The sequence below is a fragment of the Pygocentrus nattereri genome, chromosome 8 (assembly GCF_015220715.1).
Source record: "Pygocentrus nattereri isolate fPygNat1 chromosome 8, fPygNat1.pri, whole genome shotgun sequence".
Classification (NCBI taxonomy): domain Eukaryota; kingdom Metazoa; phylum Chordata; class Actinopteri; order Characiformes; family Serrasalmidae; genus Pygocentrus; species Pygocentrus nattereri.
In genome coordinates this window covers 25822321-25839316 of record NC_051218.1, presented here as the reverse complement: position 1 = coordinate 25839316, position 16996 = coordinate 25822321, and the positions used below count along the sequence as shown (strand labels likewise).

At 36.3% G+C, this 16996-nt stretch overlaps 2 protein-coding genes across 4 annotated transcripts in view; both read left to right on the top strand.

The window, feature by feature from the left end:
• The window catches only part of il1rapl2 (interleukin 1 receptor accessory protein-like 2), a 366695-nt gene extending 358394 nt beyond the window's left edge, over positions 1 to 8301 (top strand). The window contains exons 9-11 of the mRNA XM_017713361.2: positions 573 to 713; positions 3017 to 3187; positions 6697 to 8301. Of these exons, the coding sequence (XP_017568850.1) occupies positions 573 to 713; positions 3017 to 3187; positions 6697 to 7391 (1007 nt within the window). The 3' untranslated portion in view covers positions 7392 to 8301. The remainder of the gene's footprint in view (positions 1 to 572; positions 714 to 3016; positions 3188 to 6696) is intronic.
• A 1925-nt stretch (positions 8302 to 10226) lies between these two features.
• The window catches only part of si:zfos-2326c3.2 (mitogen-activated protein kinase kinase kinase kinase 4), a 63931-nt gene continuing 57161 nt past the window's right edge, over positions 10227 to 16996 (top strand). For 2 of the 3 annotated variants that reach the window (XM_017713384.2, XM_017713383.2), the window contains exons 1-2: positions 10227 to 10543; positions 10988 to 11053. In XM_017713384.2, coding sequence (XP_017568873.1) covers positions 10487 to 10543; positions 10988 to 11053 — 123 coding nt within the window. In that variant the 5' untranslated portion in view covers positions 10227 to 10486. The remainder of the gene's footprint in view (positions 10544 to 10987; positions 11054 to 16996) is intronic. The other variant, XM_017713385.2, reaches the window with a different exon arrangement.

Sequence of the window (16996 nt, the reverse complement as noted above, 5' to 3'; positions counted from 1 at the left end):
TATAGCATACATTTATCAGTCATAATCTTAAACTGGAGGAAGGTGGCTATACATTTACTTTACAGATAATAAAATTTTATAATTGGAGTCACGTACACTATATCACCCCAGGCACTACAGTGTGCCCGTAACAAGTGGCAAATGCACATTCTATACTATATGACAGATGCTGCTGTCTGTGAAAAATGATACTGCTATCAGAGAGGCTGACTGAAACAGAGATTAATGGCTCATTTTGTTGAGTGACAGTATGGCGAACATGAACGATTACAGTGAGTCAAGGAATCTTGAGGTTCCCTCTCCAGACATCCACATTTCTCTCATCAGTTTAAGGAAATTATTTTCCTCTCTCCCTCACTCCCTCCCTCCCTCTCTCTCTCTTTCTTTATCTCTCATTCTTTCTCTCTATGCTCTTGTTTTTGCACTACTGTAGTAAATGACAAAAAGGGTGAAATTAAATTGCTGTAGTAAGTGACAGAGCAAAAGGAGGGGAAAGCTTGCCGCATGTGTTCAATAAGTCACAGTTGCTTTGTCCCTCTCATGCCTTGTCTTACATGTGCTCATCCTCACAGATATGTACAGGCTGGAGCTGGCTGGTGGACTAGGGGCCATCTTGCTGTTGCTAGGGGTCTTCACGGCCATCTACAAGTGTTATAACATCGAGATCATGCTCTGCTATCGGCGCCATTTTGGCAGTGATGAAACAGAGGATGGTGAGTTTACTTTAAATAGTCCTGCAATTAAAATAAAAAGACCAGTCAGGTGATTAGCTTTAAAGTTGAGCTCTCCCAGTGACTTTATTGCAAGTTTTGCCATTTGTCGGCCATTTGCATGCCACATACAATCATCTGCAAATGTTTGAACTCATCTGGTCAATTTACACATTTTGCTGATTTTATAGGTAAAAAAATGTCTTCTACAGCAGCATTTCTGAACTATTTCCACCTTAATGTGTGTCACTAGAACAAATACAACCCACTGGGAAAAAAAATAAATAAATAAATAAATAATGTGCATTATTGATAAAAACATTATTTACCCAGCAGTCATTTAGTTATTTACCCTAATTCAGCTCTTGATACTAAGTTTTGGAAGCAAATGAAAGTAAGGTAAAGCTATTTCTCTTCTTGATCTTAATGTTAGACTGTATAACATTGACCAGTAACCAGCCAACTCATAAGCAATGCAGATGATCACTGAGATGAGGAACCAGTGAGAGCAATCCTTTGTTTTGAAAGACGTTGTGCATGTCTGTAAAATTACAGATCCTCAATTTAACAACATTGAAAGGGGAACTATACATGAAGAAAAAGTGATAAAATACACTTTTGCTGTAGGCACAGACTTCTCTTCATTAAACAGTTCTGTTCTATGACAGAACAACACATTGCTCTATGTGAAATGGCCCTCAGTAAATCACATCGCAAGCTCAGAACTAATTGTGGCAGCATATCCCAGGCTTTTGTTTTTTCAAATTCAAATGTCAATTTAAAAATGCTTACAAAAATATGTATTTACAATTCCATTTCCCATGTGAGAGTGTATTATTTTAGACTTAATGTGTAAAATGTCAAAAAAGCTCAAAATATGTCAGTTTTAAGCCCTGAGAAACAGCAATACCAAAAAGCATGATTAATACCTGAGCATAGTGAACATTTTTGTGTTTATTACATTTTGTGAAAAATACCCATTGATGATGTCCATAAGTCTAATAAAATCCCTTTAATTTAAAGGATATTTAAGAAATATTTGTTTGGAAAATTCATTCTAGCACTTATAATGCTCCACTCACTTCAGTCACCATCTACTCATTCACAGAATATTACTGTGATGAACTGACAGAATAACAGTCAGTTCTACACCTTTACCTGTATATATTTTCCTAAACGTATCCATACTTGAAACAAGTACATAACGTTCAGAAAACAAGTCTTCTAAGGTCATCCTTGTTTGTACTATTCATCTTATATGGACAACTCTATGATGGCCCATGATACTGTGACCCTGATAAATGAAATGATGATTATGTTCTTCAAAACAAAATAAGGAGCTTAGGAAGAGCATCAGTCATAGTTAAGCTTAGACCTTTACTCTTATGTTTCATTTGTACACATTGTTTTCATAATCGTACTGAATATCCATACTGATCTTGTGTATTAAGCTCTTGATGGTCCGCCTTCAAATCTTTAAGGAAAGAGCCTTCAAAATGCTATGCCTTTGCTGTGTTGCATTCACTTCGCAGTTACGTTTAAATAGCACTGTAACATAAAAGGTTCTCTGGCTGTGGTTTTTATGATTTTTTCTCTTAGAGACTTGAAATAACACTGAAGTTGTGGATTCACAACCCATAAGTCAAAACATATCATACTTATATACTTACTGAGATAGCAGAACTGTCTGCGTTATTAGAAGCTTAGTTGTGTATCATCCATACATTTTGACACAAGATTACTTGTGTGCAAGTGTATTTCAAGATTTATACATTGTAGATCATTTCATTTAGCTCAGTGCTCTCAGTCCATTTCCTGGTGACATAAATACAAAATAAATACAGGTATTTGCTTTCCTGTGAGAATGGATGTATGAAGTGAGTTTCTGACATCTTCTGTCCCCTTTTATTTGTTTATTTATTTTTCAAACTGAGTTCTGCTCTGATTGAGAAATAGTTTGATTTTAATGGGCATAATTTGGCTGAATGAAAAATTATAAGAACTTTAAATTCTGGTTGAACTATTTTTGATAACATTAGCAGACCTGCAGCCAGGTACAGTGTTACATTCTTAAGACTTAATAATAATGAATTTTCCCTGAACTTACTAAATAGTAAACTTTATAATGTGGATATCCACAATATTTAAGGGCTTAAGCAGTCAGAATATTTTGGAATTGATTTTTTTCTCACCTTGATAATGAAAGGCCTAACAGAAACAGTCTTTCATTTGCTTTTTGCTGAAAAATGTGATGGAATAAAGTTTCTTTTCAAGGCTTAATTAATAACAGACATATTTGCTCACAGACAACAAGGAGTATGATGCCTACCTCTCATACACCAAAGTGGACCTAGACTCAGTAGACCGGGAGGTGAGCGAGGAGGAGCAGTTTGCATTGGAGATCTTGCCTGATGTGCTGGAGAAACACTATGGCTACAAACTCTTCATTCCAGACCGTGACCTGATTCCCAGCAGCAGTAAGTATCAGGCCATTTAAATATAAGATTTCTATTGCAATACCTTATTAGCTTACACTAAGTTACCAATTTATTAGCTTCATCTGCTTGGTGCTTACACTTATTGGTAATTTTAACAGATATATCTACTATGTAGATGAACATTGTAGCTATACAATTACTGACTTTAGTCCATCTGTTCCTGCACAATTTGTCAGCCAGCTGCTACCCTGTCCATCAATGAAAAGGAACCATCATAGGACTACCACTGATCAATTTCTGTTTAGGAGGTGGACCAGGTTTACCACAGCAGTGATTACCTGTATATATATATAACATGTTATTATATGTTGTGCTGGTACAAGTATATCAGATGCTGCAGTATTTCTTAAGTTTGGTTACCTCAGTTTCACTGCTAAATTGATAGCAGCCCTCCAATCAAAAAATCCAGTCAACAGTGAATGATCAGAAATTTAGTACTGATAAAGGGCTGTAGGATGATTAATACAAATTATGCATAGAAAAAGATGTGCAACCTCTTAACTCTATGTCTGTGAGGTGGACCAACAAGGTCAATGTGCCTAAAATGTTGCCAGTAAGTGTACATTGTAAAAACACCAGCAATGGTGCCGTATCTGACACACTCGTATCAGTGCAACACATGCTAACACGCCACTACCATGTTGATGCCAGTGCTTTACTGAGATGTTCCACCGCTCCAATAATAGTGGTCAGTGGAAGTCCTATAGTGGTCTCCTTCTACTGATAAAGGGTAACAAATTGTGCAGCAACAGATGGGCTACAGTCAGTATTTCAGTATATCTACATATTGTACCTGATAAAATTGGCACCTCAGTGTAGGCAACAAAAAAGTAGACTGAATTAGTTTGATGTGAAAGATGTTTTTAAACCATTAATGTTTTTTTCTGAAGCATTACTAGATATCCAAATGTGTTATATCAGAAAGAATGATGGTGAGGTGGCCCAGTACACACGATCGATGATAGATTGTCTTACATTCTCCTGTCCCTTGTGGGAAACTTCTCTCTCTCTCTATCTGTCTTGCCATTTATTTCACTGTCAGAGGGAATAAAATCAAGAGCATATCCTAATCTCATATGCAGCTGCTGCCCTACATTTGTCACCTTTTCACAAATACAGAGGCAAACAAATATGCCAATAAACAGTGATAACTGTGAGGCTTCTGGCCCAGAGGACAATGCACCAGGTTTCTCAATCTGTTTAAGTTGTCCCATGGTCACCCAAAAGACTTACAGAGCTTATTTCATGTCACAAAAATATATGACAGCTGTCTGAAAATAATATCACTGTAACCCATATTTTATTGACTGATGTTTGTCTTGTGCCTTGACTTTCTAAACCACCTACGCATGTTCTTTCTTCCAAACATTTTCTACATAAATAGGCTACCAAATATTTTGTGCACTAAAAACATAATGCACTGAATTTACTTGACTCAACTGTGAGATCATTGGTACATGGATGAAATATATTATAACATCAGCACAGTTATTGCTATGAGTAAGTACACTAAAAGCCAAAAGTGTATTGAAATTATATATTTTGTTCATGTGGAAATGGTGTTCACAGCTAAATCAAGTAAATTTAGTGCTTCGCTGTTCTCAGTGTATACTGCAATGTCCACAACTAATTAGATTAATTAAGCATTATTAGACAAATGATGTAAAACAAGACTAAAGAAACTGCATTGCTGATGTATTTATGCTCAGTACATTCACCAACAGATATCAGAATGCATTAATAATAAAAAGACATCTAAGCAATCTGAAATTGCTGCAAAAGGGTCATGGGATTTTCAAAGGACAAGATTGGGAGAGACAATCAGAAGACTGAAGCAGTGAAGGTAACAGATCATTAGAAGAGCAACAGAAGGCAGCATTCATGGATCACTTTGACCATTTGTTTAAATAATCACATTTATTTTATGAAGTGTTTGCAAAATTGGGAATCACACATAACCTGCAATGAGTTTAATAATACCTATGTTAGGTCTACCAAAAACATGGACATACACTCACCAGCCACTTTATTAGGTACACCTTGCTAGTAAAAGGTTGGACCCCCTTTTGCCTTCAGAACTGCCTTCTTCGTGGCATACTTTCAACAAGGTATTGGAAATATCCCTCAGAGATTTTGGTTGGTTATTTGAGTTGCTGTTGCTTTTGTATCATCTCAAACCAGTCAGCCCATTCTCCTCTGACCTCTCACATCAACAAGGCATTTTCATCCATACAACTGCTGCTCACTGGATATTTTCTCTTTTTCTGACCATTTCTCTGTAAACCCTAAATGTGGTTGTGCATGAAAATCCCAGTATATCAGCAGTTTCTGAAATACTCAGACCAGCCCGTCTGGCACCAACAACCATGCCACGTTCAAAGTCACTTAAATCTCCTTTCTTCCCCATTCTGATGCTCAGTTTGCACTTCAGCAAGTTGTCTTGACCACCTCTACATGCCTAAAAGCATCGAGTTGTGGCCATGTGATTGGCTGATTAGCTATTTGTGTAAACTGAACTGAACAGGTGTACCTAATAAAGTGGCTGGTGAGTGTATGATGCTTTTAAACCATTCTATTAACATTCTTTACTTAGTATTTTGCAATTTTACAGTGAATCCTTTAGTAAATACATCTCTTCAAAACCTCACACTTAAGCCTGCTAACCTGTCAGCTATCTGTTGAGTTAATTGTCCTAAACGTTAAGAAAATGAGATTAAACATCATTTTATAATCATAATTGTGTATTTTTAGTTTTTAAAAATGTCTTTAAACATGGCAGAGTATCTGTTTCATAGTGAGTACTTTACAGCAGGCTTTGGACCCTGAAGACTGTCAAGGTCTAAAGTTAATACTAATTAATCTAAATTTGTGCTGGCTGGATGTTTTTGATTGGTGGATTATTCTCAATCCAGCAGCGTAATAACCCAGTGCTGCTGTGCCTGATACATTAGCACTAGCACCAGTCACTTACATAGCATTTCCATGTTATTCCCACTGCTGTACTGTGATGGTCCACCATCTGACAAATATGTGATCAGTCTGATCACTTGTAGTTGTATTTCCTTGGATGGACAAGGTAGAAGGAGGCTGACAAATTATGCAACAATAGATAGGCTACAGTTAGTAAATGGGTTTACACTGACCTTGCTGAACTTTTTCGTTATGAAAAGGACACTTTACCAATTATTTCATTTCAGCCTTGCACAATCTCTCTCTCTCTCTGTCCCTGTTTCATTCTCTCTTTCACTCTCTCTCTCTGTAACAAGTTAATTATCTCTCTCTCTCTCTCTCTCTCTCTCTCTCTCTCCATTTCTTTCTCTCTCACTCTCTCTCTGTAACAAGTTAATTATCTCTCTCTCTCTGTCTCTCTCACTCTCTCTTTCTTTCTTGCTCTCTTTTACTAACACACATTAATCACGTCTCTTGCTCACTCTTTCTGTATCTAACATACTAACATACATTAATCACATCTCTCTCTCTCTCGCTAGTCTACATTGAGGACCTGGCACGGAGCGTGGAGCAGAGCCGACGCCTCATTATCGTACTGACCCCCGAGTTTGTGGCTAGGCGAGGATGGAGCATCTTCCAGCTGGAGACTCGGCTGCACGGCATGCTGGTGACGGGTGAGATCAAGGTCATTATGATCGAGTGCACTGATCTGCGCAATGTCATCAACTATCAAGAAGTGGAGGCACTGAAGCACACCATCAAAGCTCTCTCCGTTGTCAAGTGGCGAGGGCCCAAGAGCAACCAGCTCAAGTCCAAGTTCTGGAAGCAGGTTATCTATGAGATGCCAACAAAAAAAAAGGAGACTCTCTCTCGCCGGCAGGTGCTAGACTCGGGCGAGCAAGGCCTCTTTGGTGACCTGCAGGCTGTCTCCACCATCGCCATGACGACCACTTCGCCTTCAGTGGCACCTACCCACGCTGACATCCCAGACTTTAACCAGTCCAACCACCTGCAAATGCGACACTTCTGCAGGAGTTATGAGTATGAAATTCCAGCCTCAACACTACAAATAGCCACGCTCAGTAATCGCCACATGTACTGCAATATCCCCATGACGCTGCTCAATGGACAGATGACGCAAAACAATACCGGTGGAAAGGCCAAGCAGGAGATTCACTTGAACAGCACATTCGTCCCGCTGTCTGGCCGAGAACTGACTAGTGACATCTGGTAGAAATCTTACCAGCAATATTACCTGAATTCCACCCTTTTTGTTTTTGCTTTTTCTTTCCTTTAATCTGCATGAAGATTAAGTTGATTCAAAAACAGACTAAATACATAATGTTTTTTTTCTCTTTCTTTTTCTTTCCAAATCTCTAATTAGCCATGTTATTTTTCCTTTTATTAGCCAAAAAAAAACACAAAAAACCTAATATGGATATAATTTTCCTACTTGAATTTCTCCTTTTTGGAGATGGAGTAATAAAAAGACCTTGTTTTTCATGTTCAAGGTGTTGATGTAATGTACAGTTTCATATCTGCTAAAAAACATTCAAGATGACTCCTTAATATTGGTGTGTAAGTTGAGTGGACCCAAGTTCAAAGTTTTTTTTTTTTTTTCTTTCGGTGAATGGCTGCTTTGGTCATTGCATCACAATTATATAAAGGCAGGTGGAACACTTTCATTGTGAGCTTTAAAAAAAAAGACATTACAGTATATTTAAACAAATAAATCATGTTTAAATTTACAAAAAAAATTGTGTTTGTTTGAAGCCTAAATATGGATATCTGAGTATTTGATGCAAATACAGTTTGCTTGATCTTCTGTTATTCAAGTTTGCTGTCTCCTCTTTGAGGACTTTCTGTCTAATCATGTTTTATCAAAAGCTTGCTTTTTTGTTTGTTTGTTTATCTGACTGACCTTCCAGATGTCTCTTGTATCAGGCACAAGAATCCAAAATGATATCAATCAATTATATTGATTTTATTACAAATATTATTCTGTGCACTTTCATAGCATTTGTATGTCATGACACCTCTATCAGAAAGCATTGACCCTCATGAAGGGCCTCTGGTGTAAAATGCATTCTGTAGCCAACACTGATAATGATATTGTTAGAAAGATTAAAGGACACCAAATTCTCTTGGTGATTTCATGTCATTTTTTCATGGCTTGATAATGTCATTTTATACTCCAGAGACAGTGCTTCCATGCCTCTCTACAAGACATTATATGTCAAAGTTCTGGAGAGATTATATTTTGTACATGGACATGTATTTATAGCATACTTTGGACAATCAATGTGAACTTTATTGCATGGAAAAAAGGTTCCTGAAAAGAAGCAGCAGACTCAAAAACCAGGGATAAGTAAATAACTCAATAGCACCATCTAGAGACAATAAATAGGCATTGTGGCCATCACAAAGCATGATGTTGCTATTTTTATTATGAAAATGATCACTTTTAATAGCATTATTTTCATTAAACATTTTCATGTGTATCCCTATTAATCTATTTGAAGTAGACAGTATTTAGACTAATGGTTTAATTGATTTTGTTATATGTTACATACTCTCATTTTTCTGTGCAATAAAAGCTCATGGCAAAAAGTGTTCAAATCACCAAGTCTTTAATCCATAACAAGTAGGTAAAACCAATCATCACTTATTAAAATAGTGAAGTTTCTCTTTATATTTTTGGTCTTGGCTTTTTCCTTGCAACATATGATTTCTCTGTGAAGATGACAGATACTGTAATGTACTATATACACATAGTGTTGCTGTCAGAACAAAAACTTGTATCACTTGTTTAACATAATTTAAATCTCTAACTTAGCTTTGCTTTGGGTTTTGATGAACTGACCAAGAGAAATGGTCCACAATTACATCTTTTTTAAACCAGTTCTGTTTACATTAACCTCTATTATAATTTAACAAGTTTTTTTCATCTCTTATAGTTTTTCTGTGACAGTAACAATACATTAATACACATAATATGTAATGTCCCACATACTACTTTCAAACTCTTTGAGATTCAAGCATTTATTAAGCTTCTACAGATGGGGCTTTTGACAGCTGGAAATAGGGGAAGTTATGATGTTTTTATAACTTGGTCCAGTCAGGAACCTAGCAGTTCAAGAAAACAAGCTAGTGATCACACACAGGAAACTATAAAAAATCTAAGCATGTTTTGTTTCTGAGTATTTAGCTGTATAGTCTTGATGCAACCCAACAGGGACAATGTTTGAGATTATTCCACTATACTGTCCTCCTGCTATGTCCTTCAAACTGATTAGTTTGAATATCATAGTTTATCAGTTTACAGTAGGCCTGCTTTGCCTCATTGTGCAAAGTTGGTCGTTTAGTCCTGGGGTTGATGAAAATCAGTTTCTAACCAAATTCAGCATAAAGAAATATAGTAATACTATGAGCACTTCCCTTGGACTACTATATAGGAATCTTACAGGAAATTCTATAGACAATTACTATAGTCTGCTAAAGGGTACTATAGATTGCTATAAGAAGACACTTCATAAATATAATATGGAGGAAAACGCAGTATAGATTCTTATAGAAGTATACAGCAGAGTAGGAGTCTTAAAGTGTCTTATCGTACTACTACAGTTCTTTTTCTTAATATTATTTTAAAGCTATGCTATCCTTTGCTAACTCATAATGTCATAAGTTCTGTCTGTGCTTCGTCTCAATAAAGGCTCCTCTGTAGCCTGTACACAGTGGCCCTGTTTAGAGGTCAGCTGTTGCTCAGGCTGGGTTTCTCCAGCCTTGGGTCACGAAGAGAAGGAGAATGGCACAGGCATAAAAGAGGTTTATTCACAAACCACATACAGTGTATGACCGCTACAGTTCCAGGAACTGGAAAAAGACAGGTTTATCTGATGATAGCACCTTTTAAGTTAGTGGTGTTAACCAGTAAATCCCAGAACAGAAGAGGAAAAAAACGAAAACTGCAACCAGTCACAACAGTCACAAGAAGACAACTATAGTAGCCCAACCAAAACAGAAAAGAAGTTCATTATCGTAGCTTAAGTAACGTTAGAGTCGAAACTTTAGAAGCGTTCAAGCGCTGTCAACATCTTTCAAGGAGGACAGCCGTGCGTTTACAAAGAAAACAGCTGAAATGTGCAGAGGAGGGGGCACATTTTCGGTTTCCTGAGCGTGTTCCGGGTTTCGCTGGATGAGAGACCAGTGTTTGTCTACAGTCTCAGAGAAGAACAGCGACGAATGGACAGACACACTGACGGCGCTAGCTTTCTCTGAAAAGTTAGAAAAGTTAGTTTGTCGTTTGAACACAGAAAAGGACTTGTTAAAATGGCAAGAGACTGCGTTGCAAGGAGCCTGGATAACACTGACCTCTCTGCTTTACGGGTAAAATCATGTTTGTCGTCAGCTACAAATGCTAACGTTTTAATGTTTTGTGTCTTCCAGTAAGTAACCAGCCTTAACAGTGGTTGTTCACGAAGGTTCCCCCCAACAAGACAGTAAATAGTCGATAAAATTAGGGCATGTCAAGTTTTGACTGCTATACGCTGTAGCTAGTTTGTCTTTGTCAGACAAAAAAACCGTTATATGTCAGTGCAAGTTCTTTTACGGGTGACAGAACTAGCAGAAGTAGCCTTAACATATGATGATGATGTAAGTCTGATGTATGTTCACTGTGATGTGTGGTGTTACAATCGTTATGATGTTTGCAGACATCATACACGCAGTTGATCTAGGGACATTAAATGGCCTAGGCTACTATATGGCCCGGTTTAATAAAATATTCTCAGTATTGTCACTTACTCAACGTTATGTCCCTTTTCATTTTAGGACCCTGCTGGGATATTTGAACTTGTTGAGGTGGTCGGCAATGGAACATATGGTCAAGTTTATAAGGTTTGTGTAACTGTTTGTATATTCCATGTGACCTAGTGTGAGTCTCCACATGGCGGTTTGTAGTTTGAAGGTTGAAGCCGGTGCAGCCACTTCAGGACTGCCTAAATTAGGTCTGTGTGTCTTTAACATTATAACCTACACACAACATTCACATCCTGGACTGAGCTCTTAATAAATTATGAGATTCCTAAAGAGAATTTTTATACCAACTGAGTTTGGTTATTCACTTGCTAGACCCTTCTTTAAACATTGGTAATTTACTAAATACATTTTTATTGACCAAGAGTCATATGAATAGGGAAAAATTGAGGCCAAGAGGTTTTTACCCATTTCTAAATCTTTTAAGCTAACATTATAACACCTGGGATTCCACTCAATTTGCAACCACTCAAAATACCGTAGTAACCACTTGGTGACACACTAGTAACCACTAGCTGTTTGGCAACATCCTAGCAACCACCTGGGAACTGCTTAAGCTGCACTGTTCAGATTTCTCCCTGATGCCCCCAGCTATTGCATGGATTTGTTAAAGTCCATCATTTGCACAGTTGATTTAACATCAAGAAGGTCAAACTGGTACTGGAACTACAAATAACACTAGGCTGCCACAAGCAGAGCTTTGGAAATGATTAAATGAACACATACATACAAAAATCTACTTAGTGTGTTAATTGCGTTTATATTTATTGCAATATTCGTGTCTGTGTCTGAGCAAATTCACACTACAGTCTAGGTAAATCTTGCATCTGCTCTTGGAAGAAGATTTCTTATGCTCTTGAAAAGATGCTACTCTGTGTTTCTGATCTGTTATTTTAAATTTGATGTCTACAGACATTGACTCTTGAGTGTGGTTTTGGATATACATATTTTACACCCTTTGGGTGGAGCTAGCTTTCTCATCAAAGTTAAAAATAAATTTAGTCTGTCTTCCAAAAAAGGAAGTGTGTTGTCATCTAGCTTGCATCATAATACAGTTTTTACTGTTTTCTCAGGGAACTGATTATTTGCAATAGAGTGTTGATTGTATTTATATTTGTTGCTATATTAGTGTTTGTGTCTGAGCAAATGCACACTACAGTCTAGGTAAATCGTATAAGTTGGACAACTGTTGTGCACTGCATTTGTGTATTGCTTTTGTGTTGATCTTTTTCACTTCATTTAAAGTGAATATATATATGTTTTGCTGGACCTTTAGCTAATCAGAAGTTCTACCTTTAAAAGAAAAAAATAGAAGTCCACTATCCAATGTCACCTTCAAGATCACTTCAAGATCAAAATTAGAAACACTTCATTGTGAAGTATGGCAAGCATACTAGGAATTTGCTTTGTGGAGTGTCACCACCACCATGCAAGAACAGCAGTATGTAGTGAATATTCATTCATACTTAAGACAAAAAAGAAAACTACTTGCTGAGCAGTGGGACACTGCTGGACGCGTTTCCGGTAGTGCAAAACCTATGATAGATTGTGTGTATGTGAATGATGTGGATTAGATTGTGAATCCTGCATTTTTAATTTTGCACTCTGTGATGGGCGAAGAAATTAAATTATACTGTAGTATTCTGTCTTCAGTAGCTGGGGAATTGGTAATATTAGTGAGCAATCTGTTAAGCTAAACCAGTACCTAGGTTTAAAATATGTAAAATTTATTATATCTCATCATGTTATTCAGTAAATGCTTGAAGTCTTCAAGACACTGTGTATTAAGAAATATAGATATTAGCCTAGTATTGTCTGATTTGGCCTTAAATAGAATGCAATGAAGGCTGTGGTCATAAGTCAAACTTGGATCGGTCTCCAGGGCATGGATTAAGTCTTGTCTTGGAGAAAATTGCAATGCATTCTTAATTCACCAATAAAATAAATTATATCAAGTATATTTTGGCTTAATAGTTTTATGGAAAAACTCATTTACCCAGTTATTTCACTTGCTATAGATTGATCAATCTAGATATATTTTGAGTCCAAATTTTGCCTCTTTAGATGGCAGTGTTTCCAATAAACACTAGAACTCAACAGTCACCCAAATAGACCAAGAAGTTTCATGTAGAAATACATTCCCAAAGCTGCACACAGGTCTTTATGTTCATTAAGTGTACTGATGTAGTGTATGGCATAGCATGAGGTGGTTTGTGAATACAGACCCTGTTGTCTAACGTGGGGGCCCACGTTAGTTTTTTGTTTTTTTTATTTTCCGTAGTAAGTCATACTGTGTCCTACACCACATTGATAAGTCTGTGCAACCTTAATGCAAACATAGGTTGCGGTAAAATAAGTTGTAGTAATGTATTTTTTTTTCCAGAAGTGATTTGAGCTGTTTTGGTGACTATTGAATTCTAGTAATTGTTAGCCACGTTAGCCTCACTGCTCCAGTTGCAGTTAAGAAAAAAAGACTAACAAAATTTCCATACATGTCTTAGCCAGTTGACTATATCTAGGTTAAGTGGTAAACTGTGACATTCTTCCAAACCATTTCTTTAATCTGGTCTCTATGTTAAGTTAGAATTGTTAGATTGTGCACCTATTGTGAGATTCTAGCCCAGTGAAAACCTGCACCAAAACTTGCATCTGCTCTTTGAAGAAGATTTCCTATGCTCTTGAAAACATGCTGCTCTGTTTTTCTGATCTGTTACTTTAAATTTGATATCTGTCAACACCTTTCATATACTAACAGGCAGTGACTCTTGAGTGTGGTTTTGGATATACATATTTCACACCCTTTGGGTGGAGCTAGCTTTCTCATCAAAGTTAAAAATAAATTTAGTCTGTCTTCCAAAAAGGAAGTGTGTTGTCATCTACCTGGCATCATAATACAGTTTTTACTCTTTTCTCAGGGAACTGATTATTTCCAATTTGGGTTATTACCATCAACGCAGAATGCTTTAAATTTTGCAATTCTCTTACCGGTAAGGAAATGTGTCAAAATACCAAGTAAGACAAAAGAAACACTGTAGAGAGAAAAGATGACTGTGCTATTGTGAATTTGTAGTGAATGTTGCATAAGCCATCTGAGTCAGGTACCACAGATTTTATCCTATTTACATAGCTTTGAATTAGAATAATATTTATTGTGTTTAGAACTTCAGTGTATAAGTCATTATTATAAATTAACTCCAGGTTAAATGTGCAAATGCCATGTATAATTTCTACATATGTGGCTCAATGGTCCCTTTTTCATTTTCTCTTTCTTGCATTCTCCCAAAGCCTTTCACTTATTGGACTTAGTGAACAATAGAATATCGTCCCCGGATCCAAACAAAGCTGTATTAGTGTTTTCTCTCTCTCTCACTCACTCTCTCTCTCTGTGCATGCGTGTGTGCATAGTTGTCTGGGTACATGCCTGTATGGCTAGAGGTTCTTCTAATATTTATACAATTTAATATCACAATATTTTTCAATTGTATCATAGTTTGGTTACATTTAGATTTACAATTGTACATTTGATGAACTCAGTGCTACAAGAATGACATACACATCCAAAATAGCTGTTTTCTTCTCTGAAAACCTTACAGTGTTGTAATATTAACCAGACAGAGAACATTTCCGGATATTAAACTTGAAACCTGAACCGACAGTGCGCTACCAGTACTCACAAAATATCTTGCTCTGGTATTGTCAAAATTCTAAAACATTTTAGTTTTTTTTAAAACTAAATGAAACTAATATAAGATTAAACATAACTAAGCTAAACTGATGTGTAACATTAGAACCATTCATTTTAGTTTAGTTTAAACTAGCAGGAATGAGTCAGAATTACCGTATTTAGTATAACCATGAAAATGAACAGTAAATTATCTGTTATAGTAAGTGCCACTGCAAACACCCACCAACCATTTTGCTGCAACTTGTGTGCATGCCTTTATTCACAGAGTGATATTGTGCGTATGAGAAGTACAAAACAATTTTTAAACATTTCACAAGCCTGCAATATAAGACATTTGAAAGGGGGAAGAAAGGGGGGCCCCCTTTAATTTGCTGTTATGGCAATTCAAGGCTTTCGTATTTTTTTTAAGAGGATTGCATAATAACTCATGTCAATAAAAATATGATTTTCCATGATAGACTCATTGTTAAGCGATGCAATGAGAGAACAAATCAACTTGCCTTACTGGCAGCACTAAAGAGGTAATTAGATTGGCAGAAAGGTAGATTGAGCTCCATTTAGCCAATTACAACACACACACAGCCAAAAACTGCTTTGTCCTGAACTACTAGCCTGTAAAAATGCTCAAAACATGAGTAATATTCTTACTTTCAGAGTTTTGTGTAAAATGCATGGATTATAGTAAAATAGACAAAGCAGTAACATGATGTATGTCACAACAAATCTGAATCATTATAAAAGGTGATATTTAAAGAATGAAACAGATTTATTGATGTTTGTAGCCTGACTGCAAACATGAATAGCAAAAGCAGGTCAGGGCGTTCTGACTGGTTGCAGAATGAAGAACCTCATTTTTCAGTGAAGAAACTAGTTTTTTTTCCCCGTCTGCAGATTCTTCTCAAGTGGGCTCCATTAGCAGTCAAAAAGCTTTCAGTCCTTTAAAGGAGCAGGGGTGTGCATCAGCGTCGCTGCGTGTCTTTGTTCAACATTACAGTGCACAAAAATATACTTGCAGTTTTGTCGTAAGTTGTTTTATTGTTTTTAGTTTTTAGTAGTTTATTGTGTTTGTTTTGCAGTATTCTGATTTTTCTCAGCTTTTTTGTGAATTAAAAACATTTTCAAATTCTTTTGCTTGCTAATATACATATGTTTATGTAACTAATCTTTTTTACCCTTTTGAAGCTTTTACTTGAAAGAGTTAGCTCCCAGACCCAACCCTATGTTATTTTCAGCTAGTTGCTTCTTATTTTGGCAATTTGTCATGTTTGTCATTTTTTCTTTCCCTTGAAAATCGTATTTATCCCTTGGTTAACTTGATATCCATTCATGAACTCTTTCTCTCATTAATACTTTTAATATGAAAATTAGTCAAAATGCATATTGCTAGTATTTACCACAGCACCTGTTCCTTGATATCTCACCATAAATGACCACATAGCCAGCCAGTATTTGTGGATTCATTTTTGCAAACAGTAACCATTTACAAACTTTTGTTTTTAAGAGTTAATTTCTGGTGAAATTAGCAAGTCAGTCCTTAGTCCTCGTTGACTAGGTTATTAGTGCAGGATGAGAAATATGAAGGGCTGGTGGGAATGGATCATGTTGGTTATGTTATATATTACTTATTAATTGTTTTATATATATATATATATATATATATATATATATATATATATATATATATATATATATATATATATATATATTACATTTTATTTTGTACAACTTTTGACTACATTTGTGTCGAGCCAGCCCCAACAAACTGGGCCACAGAATGATTATTTCATTGGGATATTTTCCAGTGCTGCAGATGGCCGGTCCACTGTTAGAAGTATTTTTTTTTGTTGTTTTTTTTTTTCCCCTGGACAGCACTTCCTGTTTTTGTCTCTGTCATATAATGCAATGTGATGCTAGTGAGAGGGGCTTCACAGAAACCAGGGGAATGTAAGGAAATCCCCTGTCGACAGAAATATCCTCCATAGGTATGGACAGACAGCTGAGGAGCAGAGGTTATTGTTCACCAAAATGATTACAATGATTAAAAATAATTGTTCTCTCTGCGTACCACAGTGTGTATTTCAGCTTTATTTTATTGAAACTTTTTAGCATTAGTTTCAACGTGTGTGTGTGTGTGTCTATATGTCTATATATGTCTATATATATATATATATATATATATATATATATATATATATATATATATATATATATATATATATATATATATGATGAGAGTGTTTTGGCTGAAGAACAGTTTCCTCCTTTATTCAGCAATGTGGACCTTCTAACTTCCTCTATGTTGACTGAGTGTGCTAGCATGACGCCATCTGGTTTGTATG